At 52.7% G+C, this 19,959-nt stretch overlaps 2 protein-coding genes across 2 annotated transcripts; one reads left to right on the top strand and one right to left on the bottom strand.

Moving 5' to 3' along the window:
• Positions 1 to 3,876: 3,876 nt before the first annotated feature.
• LOC119093183 (uncharacterized) lies at positions 3,877 to 6,070 on the top strand. The gene is made up of 3 exons (XM_037216098.1): positions 3,877 to 3,900; positions 4,762 to 4,960; positions 5,528 to 6,070. Exons 2-3 carry the CDS (start codon positions 4,815 to 4,817, stop codon positions 5,703 to 5,705), a joined length of 324 nt encoding a protein of 107 aa, XP_037071993.1. The 5' UTR covers positions 3,877 to 3,900; positions 4,762 to 4,814; the 3' UTR covers positions 5,706 to 6,070.
• Positions 6,071 to 14,871: 8,801 nt separating this feature from the next.
• LOC119094243 (cyclin-dependent kinase 10) lies at positions 14,872 to 17,323 on the bottom strand. The gene is made up of 3 exons (XM_037217318.1): positions 17,122 to 17,323; positions 15,035 to 16,135; positions 14,872 to 14,929 (listed from the first exon to the last, which is right to left on the bottom strand). Exons 2-3 carry the CDS (start codon positions 16,108 to 16,110, stop codon positions 14,872 to 14,874), a joined length of 1,134 nt encoding a protein of 377 aa, XP_037073213.1. The 5' UTR covers positions 16,111 to 16,135; positions 17,122 to 17,323.
• Between the last annotated feature and the right edge of the window lie 2,636 nt (positions 17,324 to 19,959).

The raw sequence follows: 19,959 nt of genomic DNA, 5'->3' as shown, positions 1-19,959 counted from the left end.
ACTCAGAATAAGTTTACAGGCTGAGCCTCTTCATAGAACGAAGCACTCCGGAATGAACCTCTTTATATGAATTTGGGCCTTTTGCCCATGCCTCTAACTCACTCAAATTTTAGGATAGTACCACGCTTAGCAACGGTGTGGATCGGCCGCAGGCGTTGGATGCTAGAATGTGCCCTGTTGTTCGCATCAGTGTCGCTTGAAGCAACGCAATCTTTGATGAATGTTTCATTCAAAGATCAGTCACCGTGGACTATGTCTAGGTAAGTAATCCCTGCAATTAACACATGCTTACTAAAATGGGCGCAGCCGGAAAACAAAGGAAGCATTTGGCCACTTGTGCGCCAGAAATGTCACCGAATCTTTTTCAAAGATCCAAAAAGTTTTGGTGGGAAGAAATCTGGCACTATATCTGCGCGTCCAACAAAAATCTCTCCCTTTTTTAGAAACCACAGTTTAACCAACATCTACATCTTGAAAAACGCGCCTTTAATCTCTTCAGTGCATTTCTAGCTGGAAATTGCTCATGAAATCTGATCGCTCTGAAATAATCAACGAAACTTCTTATAAGTTTTCAGAAGTTTTTTGTCGTAGTCCTTCGGGAAAACGGCTATACTGCGAGACGCTCTTAGATCGCTGGTGCAGGAAACTTGATGATGCAGAACATTTCTCTTTTGCAGCCATTGTGGGTCATTTCTATGTATTCCTTGTCATGCAGTACATTGCTCAGGCCCGTAGCCAGAGTGGGTAAGGGATAAAGAGTGCCCTCTGGAGCTCCAACAGCGCCCCAAACGCTACGTTTTCATCACCCATTGCGTTACGATTTTGCTTTCTAAAAAGACAGATGGCTGTTGAAAATCATATTATGGTGTGGATGTGAAGTATCGATAATCTACGCGCCTCCCTTTCTTAATTGCTTCTTTCCCCGTGCGGCAGCAAGATTGCAAGCGACCATGTTCAGACAATCTTCAGGCATCTCTTTAACACTGGCATTCAATGGGCGTGATGCATTACTGCGGCGGGCAAATTGAGGAACTTTCAAAGGCATTTTCAACTTCCTGAACGGGTGCAAACTGGAGGGCGAGAAATCCGGGCTGCAAGGCGTGTCCCAACGCCTCGTAACCGAGTTCTGCTTAAATCTCCTTGTTTCTCGTGCCGCGTGGGGGCGAGAATTCCCATGACCTAATCTATGCTGTTGCGGTTGCCATGACGATTCTAGTGATGCTGTTATTGTATGTTGCCAATCTTTTTCCAGACTTCAGCTCTCAAAACGCTGCTGCATTTGTCCAGTTCTTTCCAACGGTGTAATACGCTAAACAACGGCTCGTGAAGCAGCCATTGTTCGCGCGGTGCGAGTTTTAGAAGCACCCCGTGAAAGACCACATGGTTGGGTATAGTTTCACTGTTTTTTACTTCCACTTCACGGAGTCGCATTTCGCCATAAGCCGTAACGCCTCTCCATGCAGGAAACAACCTAACAAATCAGGTAAAGGGATTTTTGGATGTCATTCAAGATTCCAGCTGGATATGTCATTAGCAGTACCCCTCTGCCAGCGTCCGTTCCTGAAAAACCGTGATCGCGCTAACCGCTGTACATTTCCTTCTGTCCACGCCCCCATGTGTTTTTACAGAACACCATCGTCCCGCCGCATCCGCGTCGTTCGCCGCCGATCCGCGCCGCAGCATCCTGGGCGCTTGCGTCATGGAAACACCCCAGCGCGCAGCGCTGTTACCCGTTCAGGTCCCATTAACCTCCGTCCATCTGTCATGCTCACCCTTCCGTCGCGCCCGAGGCGGCTGACTGAACCGCGCACACCACGACCTGCGCCGAAACACCTGTTCCAACTGACTGGAACCTCCTATGCCGGTCCCTGTCCTTGTGTGCCTGGCTGCGGCGACAATGGCAGCGGCACGAGCGGGCTCGCTTACACGCCAGTGAAGTCCGGGGTTAAATTAGTAGCGATTTGTTAACGACAAGCGCCTATTTCAGTCACAGCGCCACGCAATGTCGTGCGACACTCAAGGTTGGCTTGGGTCAAATGACAGGCAAATGCGTATCACCCAAAATCATTCGGCCAATTCCGGATCGCTAAGCACTAGAATGTTACTCAGTGCAAATACTAGCGTCCGTCCAGAAGTCCTGACGAAGGGAAACCCGAAGTTTACATGCTGCATTCGCCCGGCTGGCGCCCGTTTCGCGTGAATTTTGATCATATTTCATCTTTTCTCATCTTTTCTTTTGTGCCGTGAATTTTTCATCTTTTTTGATCACATGAGTTTCAAATATAACTGCACCGAAGTGACAGCAAAGGCTCATATAGCTGCACTTTGGATACGCCCGTTAGCATGACATTGGGCAGCATTGTGCCTGCTATCGTTCCATGTTGGAATGACTTTCAGCAGAGTAACACAGAAACGTGTGAATTCAAAGTATGTTAACATCAGTGCAACGTTTAGTTTAGCTGTAATCCACGGAAGAGCCACCAAACCAGAATCGGCGCTATTTTGGAGAATGCCTATGGGACGAAATGTTTGTCATGTATATAGTTAAGCCGAGTGTGCAAAATATTGATAATAGTAAGGGGAGATAACAGGGCCCTTTCCAAGCCCATAATCTCAAAGCACGCGAAGTGCTATGCACGTATGGACATGTATACACTGGTGGATCGCAATATACGAGTGGCACGCTAGAAGGGCGTATTTCACCTGTCTCAAGAAACAGGATTTTGTAAATCTTATTTTAAAACCTCTGAAAGCCTGGGCTTCTTGGCTAGTGTCAACATAGCTGCTCTAATGCAAAAGATATTCATACGTCCTGTCAGTTTACACATTCATACTCATCCATCAGAATGCGTGGTGCAGGAGGGCAATGCATCTTGCAAGGCATGCCGTTCGCCAAAAGATCTTGTCATTAACAGGGGAAAGTTGTTAATGTGAACAAAGCGTGTCGCACAACGCAACTTAAACGCAGCTATTTGTTTACACACAGCAACGGCCATAAAACCGGGGCAAAGTACAAGCTGCCATGTTCAAAAGCCTGTAAGTTGTTTGGTGTACTGTAGGAATGCATAATTTTCTTTCAATTTGTGTTACGACCCATGCGACTGAGCTATGAAGTCTTACCGTCGGGCCAATCGTCTAAGCTGGCCCAGCAGATCGATCGAGCGCGCCTTTCTCGGGCTTGCGTCAGAACCCTGCGCCCCATTCCCTCCGCTGAACAAAACGCGCGGGAGACGATCAATTAAACTGAAAGGCACGGCCAGCGGGCGGTGGCGATTTCCACATGGCAACAGCTCCTGACCCTGGAATGGACTCGACGCGATCTCACTCGTGAAGAACGCCGCGTCAACATTTCCAGCGGCGCTCGGCCGTTTCACAACGCTCGCCTCAGCCAATCGTCCTGCGCAGCCGATGCCGCCGGAGCGCCACGAACGTGCGCCGTCACCGTCGGCTCCTGCGGTCGTCAGCGGTAAGAGCGCGGTGCCGTGTCCGCCTCGCCGCGGGCCGGGCAGCCGGCGCCGGCGGCGGCGGAGGACGCGCGCCGGGTGGCCGTTACGTCACCGCCGGTGGCGGCGTCGCCGGCGCGCCGCCGTTCGGGAGGACGGCACGTGTCACAACGGCGCCCGCGCGTCCGACGGCCAGCGAAAGGCGGCGCCCGACGGCGGCGCCGATGCGCGGCGAGAGGGGTGAGCGTATATAGCGGCGGCTGGGACGAGCCGAGCCACCACAGTCTCCGCCGCCGACCGAGTCTCACCATGCGCGTCGCCCTGCTCACCGTGCTGGCCCTGCTGGGCGCCGTCGACTCGACGTTTATCATCGGCTCGACGACGGGCACGGTGGCGGCCGGCACGGCGGCCGGCGCCGCCGGTTTGGCCGCGCTCGGCGGCCTGGCGCTCGGCGTTGGTGAGTTGGCGGCGCCCCAACCCCGCAGTCCTGTGGTGAAGTGCGACACGCTCAGACGCGCGGCGGGTCACGTTTGGGTGTGGCAGGCTTGCCCGACACGACCTTACTCAGGAGGCGTGCCCAGATGATTGTTTTGTTTGTTGTTTTCGCATGGGTTTCTGCGGGCCGTCCAGTAATGTGTGCATATCCTTGGCGCGTGGGTGTAACTGGATGTTTGTAAGCGCTGATGGGCCAGAAAATTATAGTCGAATAGACTCCATCAGAGGGAGATGAATCACTGGTGTTCCGTGAGGCATACGACGTGCACGTGACACTTAAAACGCACGACGTATTGCTGACTTTTGCACAGACGTCACGCACCAACCAAACCTCTGGCTGGTCACACATGTGCCACAATATTCTGTTCCCCCAAATCCAAACGGTTGTATCTTCCCCGTATTCTTTGAGGTCACAAGCGGTCCATGCCTCGGTGGATCGCGACATTCCGTGCAGTTACGCTTCTCCGATCATTCTTGCATACATATTGTTGATGGCGTCGCTCGTTCGCACTGCGCATGCCCTGGTTTCGGGGATGTGTCGCCTGACAGCGCTTGCGGGCCCGTCCCGTTCTGTGCTGTCCTGTGCCGTCTGCTGTGCCCTGCCGCTCCCTGCTGGTCCATGCTGACTCGCACTGACCCGCGCAGCCCGCGCTGACCCCTGCCGACCCGTGTTGACCCGTGTTTGCCCGTTCTGGTCCGTACTGACCTACGTTGGCCTGTGCTGACCCGTACTAACTCTTGGAAGCGGCGTTGATCCTTGCTGACCCGTGCTGACCCGTGCTGACCGCCGTTGACCCGTGCTGACCCGTGTCGCGCTCGGCAGGCCTGGTGGGCGCGATCGCGCTGGCCAGTCGGCGCGGCAAGCGGTCGGTGGAGATGCCGGTGCGCCGGGAGTCGGTCATGTGGGACATGGTCAGCGCCACCGACCGGCTCGGCTGCGCGCTCAAGTTCATCTGCCTGATCCAGGCTCGCTCCGATGACGAGCTGAGTGACGAGGAGGCCGTCGTGTCGGCCCTCTTCGGGTGAGTGGGCGAGAGGTGCAAACTAAGGGAGAGATTCAAAACGAACGGCTCTCGTGCTGGCCCTCTACGAGGGGTTAGTCGCCCCACAGAGGACGAGTGAACAGCAATGACACTTTTGTGTTGTCACAGATGTGGCAAACCCCTAGCAAAGTATGAGCTGTTCTACGAGCAGGCTGCCTTTAACCTGTATTACATGGGCATATCCATTTTTGTTACTTCCTGCGGAGCCCTGATCCATATGAGCCAGCTGCGGGAATGCATTGCAGTTGTTGCGGGCAGAGCACCCGTCATACGGCCAGACTGGGTCGTGTTAGCACTATCCCCTCACCGCGCTCTCAGGCGCCGTGCCGCCGTTCTCGGCGGTCACCTGTCAGTCGGTGACCGCGCCGCCGTCTGGGCAGTCGCAGGCAGACGCACTTCACCAAAAGATCATCACCAGCTATTGGTAGCGCCGTCCGTTTGCCGTTGGTGACGTGGTTCGTCTGGCGTTGGTGATGTGCTTCGTTTGGCGTTGGTGTCCATTCCTCGCGACCTGCCCCGTCTGATCAGCTATGGATCTACTCACAGCCGTGACCTGGACGGAGTCGACTTCGAGAAGATGCAGACCAGCAAGGGTGCCTACTGGTACGCTGCCTTCATGGGCGAGAAGTTCGGCGCCGACTCCTGCAACAAGCTCTTCCACAACTGCCCGCACGCCATGCCGACCATGCTGGAGTACCTGCGCGGCCTGAGCACTGAGGCCTAGACGGCATCGCTGGACGGCGGCCAGAGCGTCAGGCTGATGGAGGCAGCTGACGTGAAGACGTGGAAACCGGTGCGAGCTGGCAGAGGACAGAGGAGCTACACTGAGCTGATCAGAGCCAGACAAAAACAGAGCTGGCTCGGATGTCTAGTCTTTCAGGCAAATGTTTTGCCTACAACGGTGGTTATTGATGCGGGTTTTATAGTCTGCTCATTGGAAGTGTCTTGCCCAGATTTCGCTGATGCGAGTTCCTGATTTTCCCATGACTCGCCACTATGAGCGTTTTCTTCAAATATTGCTGACGCCAGCAGTGCAGGCGTGTTATGATCGTGTGCATGCAAAACACATCGAGTCAGCAAAATACAAAACATGGTGCAAATTTCCTTAGTTTACACTCATCAGCGTTGATATCGGGCATGCCTGAGCATGAATACTGCCGCCTGTCGGCTGAAGCACAAGGACTGAGTTTACCGAGTCAGCGGGTCATTACTGTCTTAGTAAAGTAAGAAATTTAGCAGTGAAAAAGCTGCACTCGGTGGGACACCTCACACTTCCACATTTGAACATGTTAAAGGGAGTGTTCCGCGTTTATATGGGATTTTTACGGAAATGGCCATCTTGAAGACAATTTGGTGCTGTGCACAATTCTGCCCTTCTTAAGACCTAAGCCCCTCAAGTTTCTGAACTAAACGTTCGCCAAAATGGGGAAAAGGATATCGGGGATGGGGGCATTTAAAGTCACCTTGGCATTCATGACGCCATAGTAACGTCATTCCAATCCTGCCATTCCAAGAACCATGCGGTGATCACGCCCCCCCCCCAAAAAAAAATTCCAGATATAATGGGCGTCAATTGGCTAGCAATCAGTGATGCGCAAGGTACTATGACGTAATTAAACCTTGATACACTGAGGAGCATATTTACTAAGTATAGATTGTGCTGCCTAGAGCAGTCTTTTCCACTTAAAAAGTAAACTAACAGTTATAAGTGAACTTGTTCTATCATATCTGACGCTTGCTTCAATATCTTAAAATGTGAAACATTCCTTTTAATAGCAGGTTGCCACCATGGCTTGATGACGAGGGTGATCATGCTATGCCTTAACTAAATTGATTTGCTTACGCACTTGACATGGCTGCGTTAACACACATCATTTAATTATGTGCGTAAGTGACGCACCTCATGCTGATGAATCTGAAGGTTCACCTTCAACGCAGCTACCCGTAATAACACCTACAAAACGGTGATGATTGCGATCTTGGTGGACAAAAGACGCGTCATTACGATGACGTCATTACGATGACATTACGTTAATTATTAAGTCATTACGATGACGAACAGATCTCCTCATGAATTAAATCGAAAAATCAATATGGATTTTGGGGTGTAGCATGTTCAAATTGCTGGTAAACCTATCTCAAAAATATAAATATTTTGGTTGAAATCAAAAAATAAAAACATATGCTCAACTTAGCCGGCAACTTTTACCGTGTTTACGTGTTACGTGTTTACCGCTAACCGTATAAATTATTTCATCAGTGGGCTTTACCGGGCGTGTTAACCAGTCTTACATTTCACGATAGCGAAAAACAGAATATTGCGAGCAGTGGAAGCCACAGACACACTACAAGTGGTGTTTCAAAGAGTTTTCGTTCGATTGTTTATCCGTGGTGTTACATAGATTGCAAAATGGCCACCAAAAAGTGACGAACGGAGCATCAGGTTGTCACAGCATCGTATAGTGCAAGAACAAGTCGTTTGCTTCCGCGTTGCAAAAAATATGTTCATTGAAATGATTACCATGTCTTCACTTGAATAACGGATAGAAATCTGAACTAGTAATCCAAACTATACGCTTGTTGGTGAGTTATTATTTGAATCACCTTTTCGAGATACGCGAAACATTGTGCCAAATCTCTTTGTGGACGGTAGCAACAAAATTGTGCATTCACCACTACAAAACTGCCTTTCCACTGATAGATTTAGACTGGTGCTGACGGTGCCAAGCAAATAGGCATGCAAAATTTTGAGACAAGAGATGACGACGTTTTGGTACCTATGCCCCAGACAACAGCAGCCGCGTATTCCGATGAATTTTTGGTACCGTACCAAAAATCTGAAATAATTTGGCGAATTATTTTACATGCCAGCGGTGCGGTACATCCAACATCCCTTAAAATTGAATCTGTGGAACCCTATCATCATTACTTATGCATCGCTGGAGTCACATCCATTATTTTAAAATCTAGCAATTATCGCTCTCCGCCAAGGTGTTCAAAACATGCCGTTCAAAAATTGCTTCTTTCCACACTCACACACAAAACATGTTACATATTCCAGTGAGGTATGTCCTCTATGCTTTGCTAGCAGAAAATATGCCTCGTCAAATGCCTACGGATTTCCCTGGCTTTGCCGCTTTCGGCTACTACCACAAACATTTCAATATTTGCGCCATGCGATGCCATTTGAGCCATTGCTATTTAGATTTCGTGGACAGGTTACGGCTTTTGCTTTTAGACATTTACTACAAAATCAGTGACATACAAAATGCAACTTCCCGCTGGTTTCGCCGCACGTGACCTTGACGATAGCTTGTGCGCACCATTTTCACTCATTACATTTTTGTTATAAAAAAGGGGCACCAACAAAAAATCATACCAGGGCCACGCCACCACAAATGGTGTGCCTGACATGCTGCTGCACGACATTGTTGCTGATGGCGTCAAAGACGCCGTATTGGAAGGAAAACAAAACAACTTTCCGCCCGGACGCCGGCACCATTCAAACCATCCACATTCACTAGGTAGTTTCCCAATCTGAGGCCGCATCTCGGCCGCCTCTCTGTCGGTGGGTCTGAACCAGCCCGGATCACTGCGTCACGGTTCGCGGAGCTTGGGTAACGCAACGCGCGCGGCCCGTCCTTGCGGTGCGCTTCGTCACCTTTCCTTTCAGGCCCGACTGGGCGCGGTGGCAGCCTCAGGGTGACGGGCGCAGCGGTAGTGACCACGCACGATGCCCTCACTGTTGACCGAATTTCCTCATCGACGCTGCGCGTATGCGGTGGGCTGAAGCCAACCGAAGAGCTCGTTAGAGCTATTGACTCGGGGTTGCGTCACTTGTCCTCGTTCTCCATGCGGTCCCGGTACGTGTGCCGGCTCTCGTTAGCTAGCGGCGTCAGTTCGGGCCGATTTTGCTTTGGAGGGAGTGTTATGCCATCGATGAACATACCTAACTGCACATTTGCGCAGGAAGTAATATCTACTACCTTCGTTCACAAATTGTCTCGAACGCGTCTAAAGCGCATTTTTTGGTTCCAGTGCATGACTAATAGGACAATAGAGTCCCCCACTGTCAGAGAAAACAGGCCTTGTCTTACCCTTTAGTTCACTGCGATAACTGTGCCGAAAACGTTTTTTTCTTGCCAAAGATTTTTGGTATATTTGTGAGGCTGCACTAACACAACTGCTATACCTATGAGGCGATTTCAAATATGCGCTTTTAAGAAAAGTTTAGGAACGTTCATTCAGTCAATTGGGCTCGTCCATGAACTCGGTGAGATCGGGTCAACACAGATGGTTTTAAGCTTTTATGTGAAGAAAGTTACAACGCAATCTACCCATTCGTCTATTATCGCTTCTTCTGCTAATAATTTTCTCCCTACGCTGCTGTAATTCTCCACACTTTTGACTGTGACCTGAGTTCATTGGGACGAGAATCCACCAAGAAGCATACTCTCATGAAGCACCATGTTAGTCCATCCGGTTATGCGATAGCACAAAGGGCAAAAGTAGCCATGTTTCGTGCCCTTTGTTGAGCATGAATAGCTGCCGTTTGGGATAGGAATTTCTGGCTCGTCGCACTGACAATACAACTAAAAAATTGGCTGGGGTGGAACGGTTGTTAACACGCGCCCGGGTGCCGGCTAGACACCCCTCGCTCGGGTGTGTGTGTGGGGGGGGGGACAATTTGACCCCCTGAGATCTTGGGAACTAAGCAAGCTAGAGACATCAAATTTACAGGATGTCTTGGCCTGTACGTGAACGCACTTAGATCACAATTTGAGCTTCCTAGGTCAAGACCTTCAGGTCAAATGAGGCAAAACAGGGTCAAATTCCCGGATGGTCTTCAAAGTGCCCCCACAACCTAGGTAACTGTTTCTAAGCAAAAAGTCACAGGCTCATTTGAGGCCAGTAATCTTGTTTGAACCTTTTGAAGGTCATGGTGACCAAAATCATACAAGACTGCGCTGAGTTTTGCATTTGAATAAGCGACAAAGATTACGCTAGGCAGTACCTTCCTAAAACAAAATGTCGACCCGGGTCATCTTAGGTCAATGCCCTGTTCCGATCTCTAAGAAGTCAATGGAAGATGTATAATGCGGTTCGTGCTATCAATAAATTCGAAGTAAGCACCACAAACTATCCCATACAGCAAGCCCTACAGTAATAAATCAGGCTGGTTTTGACCTTGGTCTGACCTTTATACATGACCTTAGGTCAACGTAATTTGATGATTCAATATTTGTGGTGCCTAAGAAAGCATCTCAGAGATGTATGGCTTCGTCAAACACTCCGTTATTGTATCAGACTGGACGATTCCCTGGAAGTTGCTTTCGCTGAAACCATGGCCTAACTTTTGACCTGCCATAGGTCAGCGACCTTACAAGATACATCTAAATTTTTGATGTCAAACGATCCGCTATTCAATTGTCTATAGCTATGCAACATTTGGCACGGCTACGCCGAGCCGTTCGGAGATCATTCTTGAAAACCTTCGGGGGGGGGGTCAATATGACCCCCTCTACCCGAGCGCGTGTTCAGGCAAGCCGTGGCTACGGTCAGCACTCGTCGTTGACACACTCAGCCCTGGGCCGGCCTGGATCAGGGGCTGCACTCAGTTCTTACTGCGAACGCTTTTTGTGGAGCTGCGCCAGTTTGCATGTCACAGGGGGCAGTTAGCCCAATGTTTATGTTTTGCAGCAATCTTAAGTTTAGGTGTGGGGTGAGGCACCAGGCCGCCATCAGATTAGATGTGGGGCAAGGCACCAAACCGCCACCACAGACGGGTATGGGGCGAGGCGCCAGATCGCCACCACAGACCAGGTGTGGGGCGAGGCAACAGACAGTCGCTTCAGACCAGGTGTTGCGCGAGACACCGAACCGCCTCTGCAGGCTAGGTGTGGGGTAAGGCACCAGACCGCCTCTACAGGCTAGGTGTGGGGCAAGGCATCAGACCGCCGCTACAGACTGGGTGTGGGGCGAGGCACCAGACCGCCACCACAGACCAGGTGTGGGGCGAGGCAACAGACCGTCGCTACGGACCAGGTGTTGCGTGAGGCACCGAACCGCCTCTACAGGCTAGGTGTGGGGTGAGACACCAGACCGCCGCTACAGGCTAGGTGTGGGGCAAGGCACCAGACCGCCGCTACAGACTGGATGTGGGTTGAGGCACCAGACCGCCGCTACAGGCTGGATGTGGGTTGAGGCACCAGACCGCCACCACAGACTGGATGTGGGGTGAGGCACCAGACCGCCACCACAGACCAGGTGTGGAGCGAGGCACCAGACCGCCATAAAAAAAACCAGGTGTGGGGCGAGGCTGAGATGCATCTGACAAATGGCGACGTCTGCCAAGTCAACCATAAGCAGAGAGGCGGCAGTAATGTCCGAGCTGTGCGATTGCTCCGGCGTCATGGAGATATTCCAGAAGTGAAGCGAGGAACCAGCGCTGCTGCAAATGGTTTTTAACTTAGAGCATCGTGAGCGGCTATAATTAAAACAGCGCAAGCGGGGGTCACCCTGTCAGGCGACGTCGCTTCACGATTATGGTCGCCACGCTTTTAGCAAAGAATCGCTAATCCAAGCTCACCAAGTCGGGACCGTGTAAGATGTGTGAGGCAGTACATGGACTTCAAACTCAAATTGGGAACGCAAGCAGCCCATCAACTCTCCAGTGCTTAACAACATCGCATGTTCGGCTGCAACATGCAGCAACTATACCGACAATTCAAGAATCTTGTCGTCTCTGACCCAAACGATTCAAGCCTAGCCGCACGACAACAGCCGTGTCCAGAGTCTGCGTATGCACAACTGGCCACATTGTCGCGACTGCGTGAGGCTTCTACTGGACATGGGGCCACACAGCTCATGGTTAGAGCCACTGCGCAGCCGAAACCGGCACCTGAGGAGCGCGCGTGCGCCTGCAGCTGTGCAGGACGGCCGTCGGGCACACAGGCGAGGTTGCGGCCCGATTGGGCGGCTGGCACGGGTGCGTGGAGCTCCTCGTAGAATGCAGCGGCGCGTGCGACCGCGGCAATCATCAACACAAGCCCACTTCCGCGACTGTGGTCTCATTGCCTACCCCACGGACCTTCGCACACGCCAATGGCGAACGTTGACGTTCCGGCGCATTGCAGACGGCACTATTTAAACGGAGGGCTTTCAGCGGCTGACACTCACTCTTTAGTTTCGCTCAGGCTGCGCTAAATACCTCTATATCGGTGAGTTGCCACTCCAACGCATCAACCTGGTAAAAGTGCGGCAATACGTGAAAATAGACACAACTTTGCGGGCATGAATAGAAACATGCATGCAAAGTCAACCTTCGCCGGTTATTCCCAGTTGAAGTATTTGAACGTACCCTAACGGCGACCGCCGTTCTTGTTTGACGTGCTGAAATCGTCTGAGCAGCTTGCCTCCCCGGTCACAATCACACAACGCCCCCTCCCGCCTGCCAGTGCCCCCACTACCCCGGCCGCCGGCCCCTGTGCCGCCCCCGGCCAAGCTTCCCAATGACTGCCTCCAACGTGACGACTCCGCGCTCTGCCATAGACACCATGCAGCTGCGCCTCGCCCTGCTCGCGCTGTCCGCCGCCCTGCTGGCCGCCGACGCCACCGTCCTGCTGGCCACCGGCACCGGCGTGGTGGGCCTGACGGCGACCACGAGCGCCGTTGCGCTGGCCGGCGTCACCGGCCTCGCGCTGGGCGCCGGCCTGCTGGGCGTGGCCGCGCTGTCCGGGGGTCGCCGCCGCGGCGGGGGCCGTCGCCGCGGTCGGCGTGCCGCCGACGGCCGCGCCGGCGAGACGCTGATCGACCTGGTGGCCGCCGCCGACGCCGACGGCTGCGCGCTGAAGCTGGTCTGCCTGCTGGAGGCGATGCCGAAGGCCGAGCGCCGCCCCGAGGCGCGCGCCATACTCGAGCTGGTCGGCGAGCCGGCGCTGCTGCCGCCTGCGCAGGTCGACTCGCCGCGCGAGACGTACCTGTACGCCGCGTACCTGGGCACCTCGCAGGGTGAAGCCGGCTGCCGGGCGGCTTTCCCCGCCTGCGGCTTCGGGCTCGACGAGATGATGGCGTACGTCGACCGCATTAGTGCCTAAGGCGCACCCCCTCCTCACCGGGCGTGGCTTGTGGCGGGCAGACGGCGACGTCTCTCTGACGGCCCCCTCCTTGCCTTTGACGTGTTTGCGTGGCGCCTGTGCCCCAAGGCAAGAGACGCAGCGGCTCGGCCTTTTACCTGGCCAATACCCCGTCAAGGTGCGGCTTTTGAAGGGAAAGCTTCTGTCATTTCATCACCTCTGTGTTTACTGCACTGTAGCGTGCTACACAGCCGTGCCCACATTCTCTGTGATTAATTTCAGAGTGAAATACAAAACCCCAAAAGGCATTTCGCGATTTGGGCAGGATGCTACATGAGGCGACGAGAGATGTGGCAGGTCGCGACAGATAGAGGCCTAATGAACCATTTCTGTCAAACTGTCTGAGCGTGGAATCCGCTGCTAGAGCTGCTTACAAGCGCGAATTCAAAGGACTTACACGAGACCTCACACTAGCAAATACAGTCGCTGCGTTTTAAGCTTTACATAATCGTCTCTTTTCTCGTGCAAACTGTCCGAAAATGGTACAAATGCACGCGACAGTTTTTTTGTACGCATAAGTAGGATGCACTGTGCTGTGTAACACCGCAAGATCAATAATCTGATCGACCAGACGTAATGCCATCTTCTTCGATGTGCAACGACACGTACCTGGGTAGTGACCGAACGCGGCCAATAACTGAAACTTCAGTTCTGCAACTACCGACAGGTGGCGGACTGACCACATGCTCTGGCAACGCATTTCTTCCCCCCTGCTCAAAACCCCTAGCCAGTTGTTGATAACTTTTCGACAGTCACCATCCGCTAAGGTTGCACCACATGAGAGCACACTCTGCCGCCGCCGTCCAGACCCATCCGGAATGTACCCGCTGCCCTCCACGGCGGCACGAACAGACCGCTGCGATCTGCCCCTCTCATTAGCGGAGCGCGCCTACCGGGGTCGTACATCGGCGCAGTTGATAACCTCTTGAGTAATTTCTGACAGCATGACAACTGTGGCTTGCAGAAAACAGCAGCGCATATCCCCTCCGGACCTAGCACACGACGTCCGAACAATCTACACGAGAACCCGCTCCACACCGGTTGCAGGTATACCGTCATCAGTTGGCACAGTGCTAACGACATCATTCATGTTTATATTATGCATACCGATTTTTCGTCAGCTTCAGTGGGTGCTTTCTGTTCTCTACTCACGCGCACAGCTATAACCGAAACGAACGACGAACACGAACAGGTAAGAACACGTCATGGATGGGCGAAAAAAACAGCGTCACGCGATGATCTGATGAATACATTTTCAAAACCAGCATGAGAACAAGACGACCACGTGCCCGGATCACACGCTTCAAACACTTCCTTTATCATCCCATTGCTGTCTCGGACAGCTCAAGCACCTTCAACAGATCACTTCCAGTTTGCTCCGCAGACTGTTCTCAAAACGTGGTCGCGCAGACAAAACACAGACTGCCTTCCAGGGCACACAAACCATATCTAGATGACAGTCACAAAACTTTTGCTTTCTTTCCAACACATTTTCAAGCAGCTGCAGACACCTGCTCATGAATGCAGTCCTCTCTTGCAGTCCTATCTGGAGGCGGGGGCGCCCCATCAACCAGCAGCCATTGTCCACGAGTTATCCACTCCATTGTCCGAACACACACACACGCACACGCACACGCACACGCACACACACACACACACACACTGCTTCGCACGCCTCACAGCTCATGGCGCAGGCAATGTCTTCGGGGGTCCACCCTCGCCACTCACCGCCGCGCCGGCAGCGCCACCCGCCCTTCACTCGAGCTTGCGCCGTTTGCTGAGGTTCTGCAGCAGCTCGGACAGCTGGAACTGGCTGCCGCCGCCGAAGGCCGCGGCGGCGGCTGCGGAGGCGGCCGGCACCGGGTCGGCCGGGGCCGCCGCCGCCTTGAGGTCGGCGGCGAGCGGCGCCGGGCGCGACTCCGTGCCCGCCTTCAGGTTGCGATGCTGCGGGAAGGTGGGCATGAGACGCGGGTCGCACGGCAGCGGCTGCTCCTTGAAGTACGAGCTCTCCAAGCACTCGTCAGCGGTGGCGCGCTTGCGCGGGTCGTACATGAAGAGGAAGTTGAGCAGGCGCAGGCCCGAGTTGGACAGCCAGGAGAAGCGCTGCTTGAGGTTGTTGTACGGTTGCTGCTTGAGCGTGAAGTTCTCGAGCGCAGGCAGTTGCGAGTAGCCGGGCCAGATAGTGTCATTGGGCGTGCCCAGTAGCTCGATGACGAGCTCCAGCTGGTGGATCTCCGAGCGGCCCGGCAGCAGCGGCTTGTGAGCCAGCAGCTCGCCCAGAATGCAGCCGGCTGCCCACATGTCAATGGCCGTAGTCTGCGCACGCGCCATCAGCAGAAGCTCCGGCGCCCGGTACCACAGCGTCACTACCTTGGGCGTCATCGGTCGCGGCGGCGCGCCGTACAGCCGCGCCAGGCCGAAGTCGGCGATCTTGACGCAGCCCTTGTCGGTTAGCAACAGGTTGGACACTTTAAGGTCGCGGTGCACGACGAAACTACGGTGCAGGTGCGAAAGGCCTCGAAACACCTGCAACATGATGCACTTGACTTGCGACTCGGAAAAGGGCGTCTGCATGTTGTCTAGCAGACTGGCCAGGTCCTGTTCGCAGTACTCCATCACCAGGAAGATGCTCTCCATGCTACGGCCCACCGCCACCTCGTGCAGCTTCACCACGTTCTCGTGCCGGCACTTGAGCAGAATGGCGATCTCGCGCAGACCCGATACCGGCAGGCCGTCCTTCTCCTTCTCCATGCGCATCTTCTTCAGAGCCACGATCTGGTCGGAGCGCGTGTCGCGAGCGCGGTACACCACGCCGTAGGTGCCCTCGCCGATCCGGTTCAGCTTCTCGAACTCGGAGACGAACCGGCAGCGGCCGAGGATGTCGCGCTCTGGGATCTCCATGGCGCGGCCCGTCAGGAACGAGGTGAGTGTGCCGCTCGCTTTACGCTGCGACTGCGCCCGCGCGTCTGGGCCGGCGGCGAACTGCTCCTCCATGGTCGGCTGGCAGCCCGTGCACCAGCTGGCTATGCAACAACAACACAACTGACAGCTGACTTGTATGTTTGGCAGGAGAATATTGCTCAACAAGACACAGGAATGTATATATGCCCATGTTTTGGGGGCAGGCATTGCAAAATAAGTTGACTCTAAGACATGCTAGCTGGGAGGGCCACAAAACAAAGACTTATGTATAGTCCTGTATACAGCAAACAGACAAATGCCTGTTCCAACTCCTATGAGTAGACTATTGACCCATCAGGCAAGGTTGTTAAGGTCATGGGGGCTTTACTGCATGCTTATCTGTTGAGGCTATCTGGTGTCACCTGCCTGCCACCCTGGCAGGCAGGGCATGCACCAAAGGGAATTAAACACCAGGTGTGGTCAATTTATTTCTTGGTAGCATGAATGGTAGCATACACATCTTTGTTACAAAATGTCATACACAGCTTCCTGGAGAACAGCATGCCACCTGCCACTGTCCTGTTTCAAGATATTGGCAATTTTGGGCAATAAGACTCAAAACAATTTTCAAGACAAAGTTATGTGGAACAATTTGTCCTGGCATCTGGATTCCATGCATGCAGGCATGAGGCTCACTGCATCTATGAGACATAGGCATCAACTCTGCGGATGAGTTTTTTACACACTGATACTACGCTTTCAGATAGTATTCCCAAGCCGATCAGGGCCAGTAATACACCTGTTCTGGAGCTTATATCTTGGGTCTCAGGTCCTAGAAACCTGAAGTATGCAAAATTTACCTTTATTATGCTGTAACGGTGTGGTTAGTGCTTGTGTGCACGAGCACAACATGTATGTGGATTACAAATCATGTGGAATATTATAAGCTTGCATATAATTTAAAACTAAGACATTCAGTGACCCTAGACAGCCTTAAACAAACACAAATCATCGATTACCTTCCTATGGACCCAGTCCTAGTGAGTTACAGACTGAGCGCCCGCTTAGATTCAGTACACTACGAGTTAAATTAGCACTACCCACCTGTTCCTGTTCTCGATCGCCGGTCCAAAACTACCAGAACTCTCGTACGCAGATTCTCTTATCGTCGGGAACTCTGGTCTCAAAGCTATTAAGATTATAAGACATAAGCTCGCTACTGATTCTTCAACTTCTCCCTAACAGCTGCCCCATCTTAGCCCCAACAGCGCAAGTGGAGCATTCCCGCGGTTCTCGCAATACCAACGACGCGTAGCACCGCAATGCTACCGTTAGATAGCCTTGAATGCCACCGAACTCTTCGTCGGCGCCAGGATTGTCCTGGGCGCGGCATAATGAGACAATTTAAGTTACCAACTACATCACGGACGTATTTTTGCATCCAGATCGTAAGAGATTTTTCCTGACGAAAATGACGTCCTAACTGGGTCCTTTGCCAATCAGGACCCCCATCACCGAACGGTGGACACTCTAACACAATTTCACCATGGGCTCGTTAAATCGAGCTGAAGCACATGGTCCAATTATGGGACCACCTGGGGCGGTCAGGGATGTAGTTGCGCCAATGAAGGTCTCTGCGTCGATCCCGGGCCAGCTGCGCGGGTCAGCAGGCCTCCCGCGTCAGCGTGGGGACCAATGTGATATGATGTATCCCTCTAAAGTTCTCCGAATCGACCAGGGGATTCTGCCTGATGTCGCCAGAATGGCAGCCGGAAGACACTCCGCGGTGGAACGGGATGGCCCGCCACCCCTTGACCGGGAACGACATGCGTCCCTAGCGATGCACTCAAAGGACCCTTGCCCAGCAAGAAATAGAGGGATCCGCTAGTGTTGAATAGAGAGGATCGAAATTAGTTCAAAAGCGAACAAGTCCATCGCATGCTTGGCCCAGAACGCTCATTCTTTTGCAAAATCGATTAGTGAAACCAATTACACCAAAAGGTTTTAGCCTGCGCGCCGGAAATATCAGTAGCAAGGGTAGCGATGGTCTGGGTCGCAATTTCCGTAAATCCGAACGGCGTTGGCCACTGCAAGCAACATCAGGCGGCGGACGTCGTCCGCGCGAGAACGGCCGTCATGAAATAGTATATACCTATAATACCTGATGTCTTTCAAACTTAATTCGTACCTTTTAAAGATTAGACTGGTAAATCTTTTTCATCTTTGGGGTTGTCCTCTGGGCAGATTAACAAGTACAGCTGCACGGAAAATGGAGACCCTCAGAAGCCTTTACTCTTCCAGGCGAACCACCAGATTCCAGCACCACTTCGTGGTGCCGTGAAGACCAATCCGTTCTTATCATCAGTCTAAAAATTGCGTCGTTGAAATAGACACCCGGCTAACTTCTAAATGCATGGTTTGATGTCCTAAAACGCTAAAAGTTCCTCCCGCCAAGAGTGCCATCATTTTCGTCCACTTATTGGCCACAGCCTGATGTTAGCCGCGGGCCATCGCTCCGTGGTCTACGGAGACTGCAACGCCTGGCGTCGAGCTTTTTGTCTCTCAAAGTTTGCCAACGCTCATGTTTGAAACCACGTTGCATAACTTGCATCATTTATCTATTCTAACTGAATTTTAAGCATCTCCAGAAAACCATGGCTGGGCCATATTAACGCGAAATGTTGATCCGCTTCAACCTAATATCGACATTCGGAGGGGTCCCTTATATCTCTTTAGAACCCAGCTAGAGATGCTAACAAAGCTTCTGAATTCTACCGGTTTAGAAAGAGTCCACTGGACCGTCGTAAACTGGAGAGCGCCGGCAACTTATTTCATGCAGTCGTGTAATGCATGCTTTTCACTTTAGGAACGATAAGGTTCAGGCAAAATGTATTTGGCCTTATCTTTTGGGTTCTATTCTTGTTATAGGAGGAAAAATGAAAGCTATCTAAGAAAAACATGCCTGCATTAACAAATGGGCCACTTCCGTCGATTATTTTTATTATTAGGGGACCATTTCTCAACTCTGTGTCCCTTGCCGAAGCTCTGGCTGCGCGCCTGCTAGGCAGGTACCGTACCATTTGCTCAGGGGCTCCGCCTCTCAATTGGCTGCCAGGAGGTGGGCAGCGCAGCCACCTAGTTCGTGGTACATTAATATCGTACTCAACATGGTGGAAAGAGATCGGTATCTAGAGCTGGAACAAGACATCTCGGTATGGGTGTCCTACGTACCTTTACTCCGATTGTGCAGCCAATCTCAGGGGTCAGATAGTGTCAGAGTTGAGCCGCATTATGGGGATCCAGAAAACAAGCACAGTTGCGTTTCATCCACAGGGCAACAACCGCTGTGAGAGGGTCAGTAGCGCCATCTTGGAATGCTGGCCAAGTATCTGTCAGAGAATCACGACCAGTGGGATAAAGATTTGCTCCTACCTGTGCTCGAAACCGCGCTCAGATCCACAAATCGTTGCACTGCAGTCCCCTCTTCACGATGTCTGGTTGCGAGCCCAGGCTACCCGTTAATGCGCAGATAGACCCGCCGTGTGTTGCCCGCTCCGGGTCAGCAGCGCTGTATGTAGACGAGCTATGCGCTGGGCTCCGTACCGCCTACCGTGAGGCAATACGCATTTCTGATGTCAGACACCGATAGAACAAACGATTCTATGAGCGTCAGCTAAACTCATTTGATTACCACGTCGGTGACCGGGTTATGCTTTTTCGTGGCGAGTATCGCGAGGCGAGGCGAGTATCGCGAGGCGAGGCGAGTATCAACGAGGCGAGTAACATAAATTCCTTAGGCCTTGGAAGCCGGCTGTCATTGTCGCCAAGCGGGGTGACCTGAACTACTGTGTGAGGCTGGAGGACGGTAAAATGCTGTGTGTTGCTACGGCTTCTAGTTGAGGTTATAGGGTTAAGGTATGCCTGTGGGCGCCTGCATCTGCG

This window comes from Pollicipes pollicipes, unplaced genomic scaffold, assembly GCF_011947565.3.
Source record: "Pollicipes pollicipes isolate AB1234 unplaced genomic scaffold, Ppol_2.1 Scaffold_4002;HRSCAF=4701_pilon_pilon_pilon, whole genome shotgun sequence".
Classification (NCBI taxonomy): domain Eukaryota; kingdom Metazoa; phylum Arthropoda; class Thecostraca; order Pollicipedomorpha; family Pollicipedidae; genus Pollicipes; species Pollicipes pollicipes.
The sequence above is the reverse complement of the archived record's forward strand: the minus strand, read 5'-3'. Positions and strand labels throughout refer to the sequence as shown.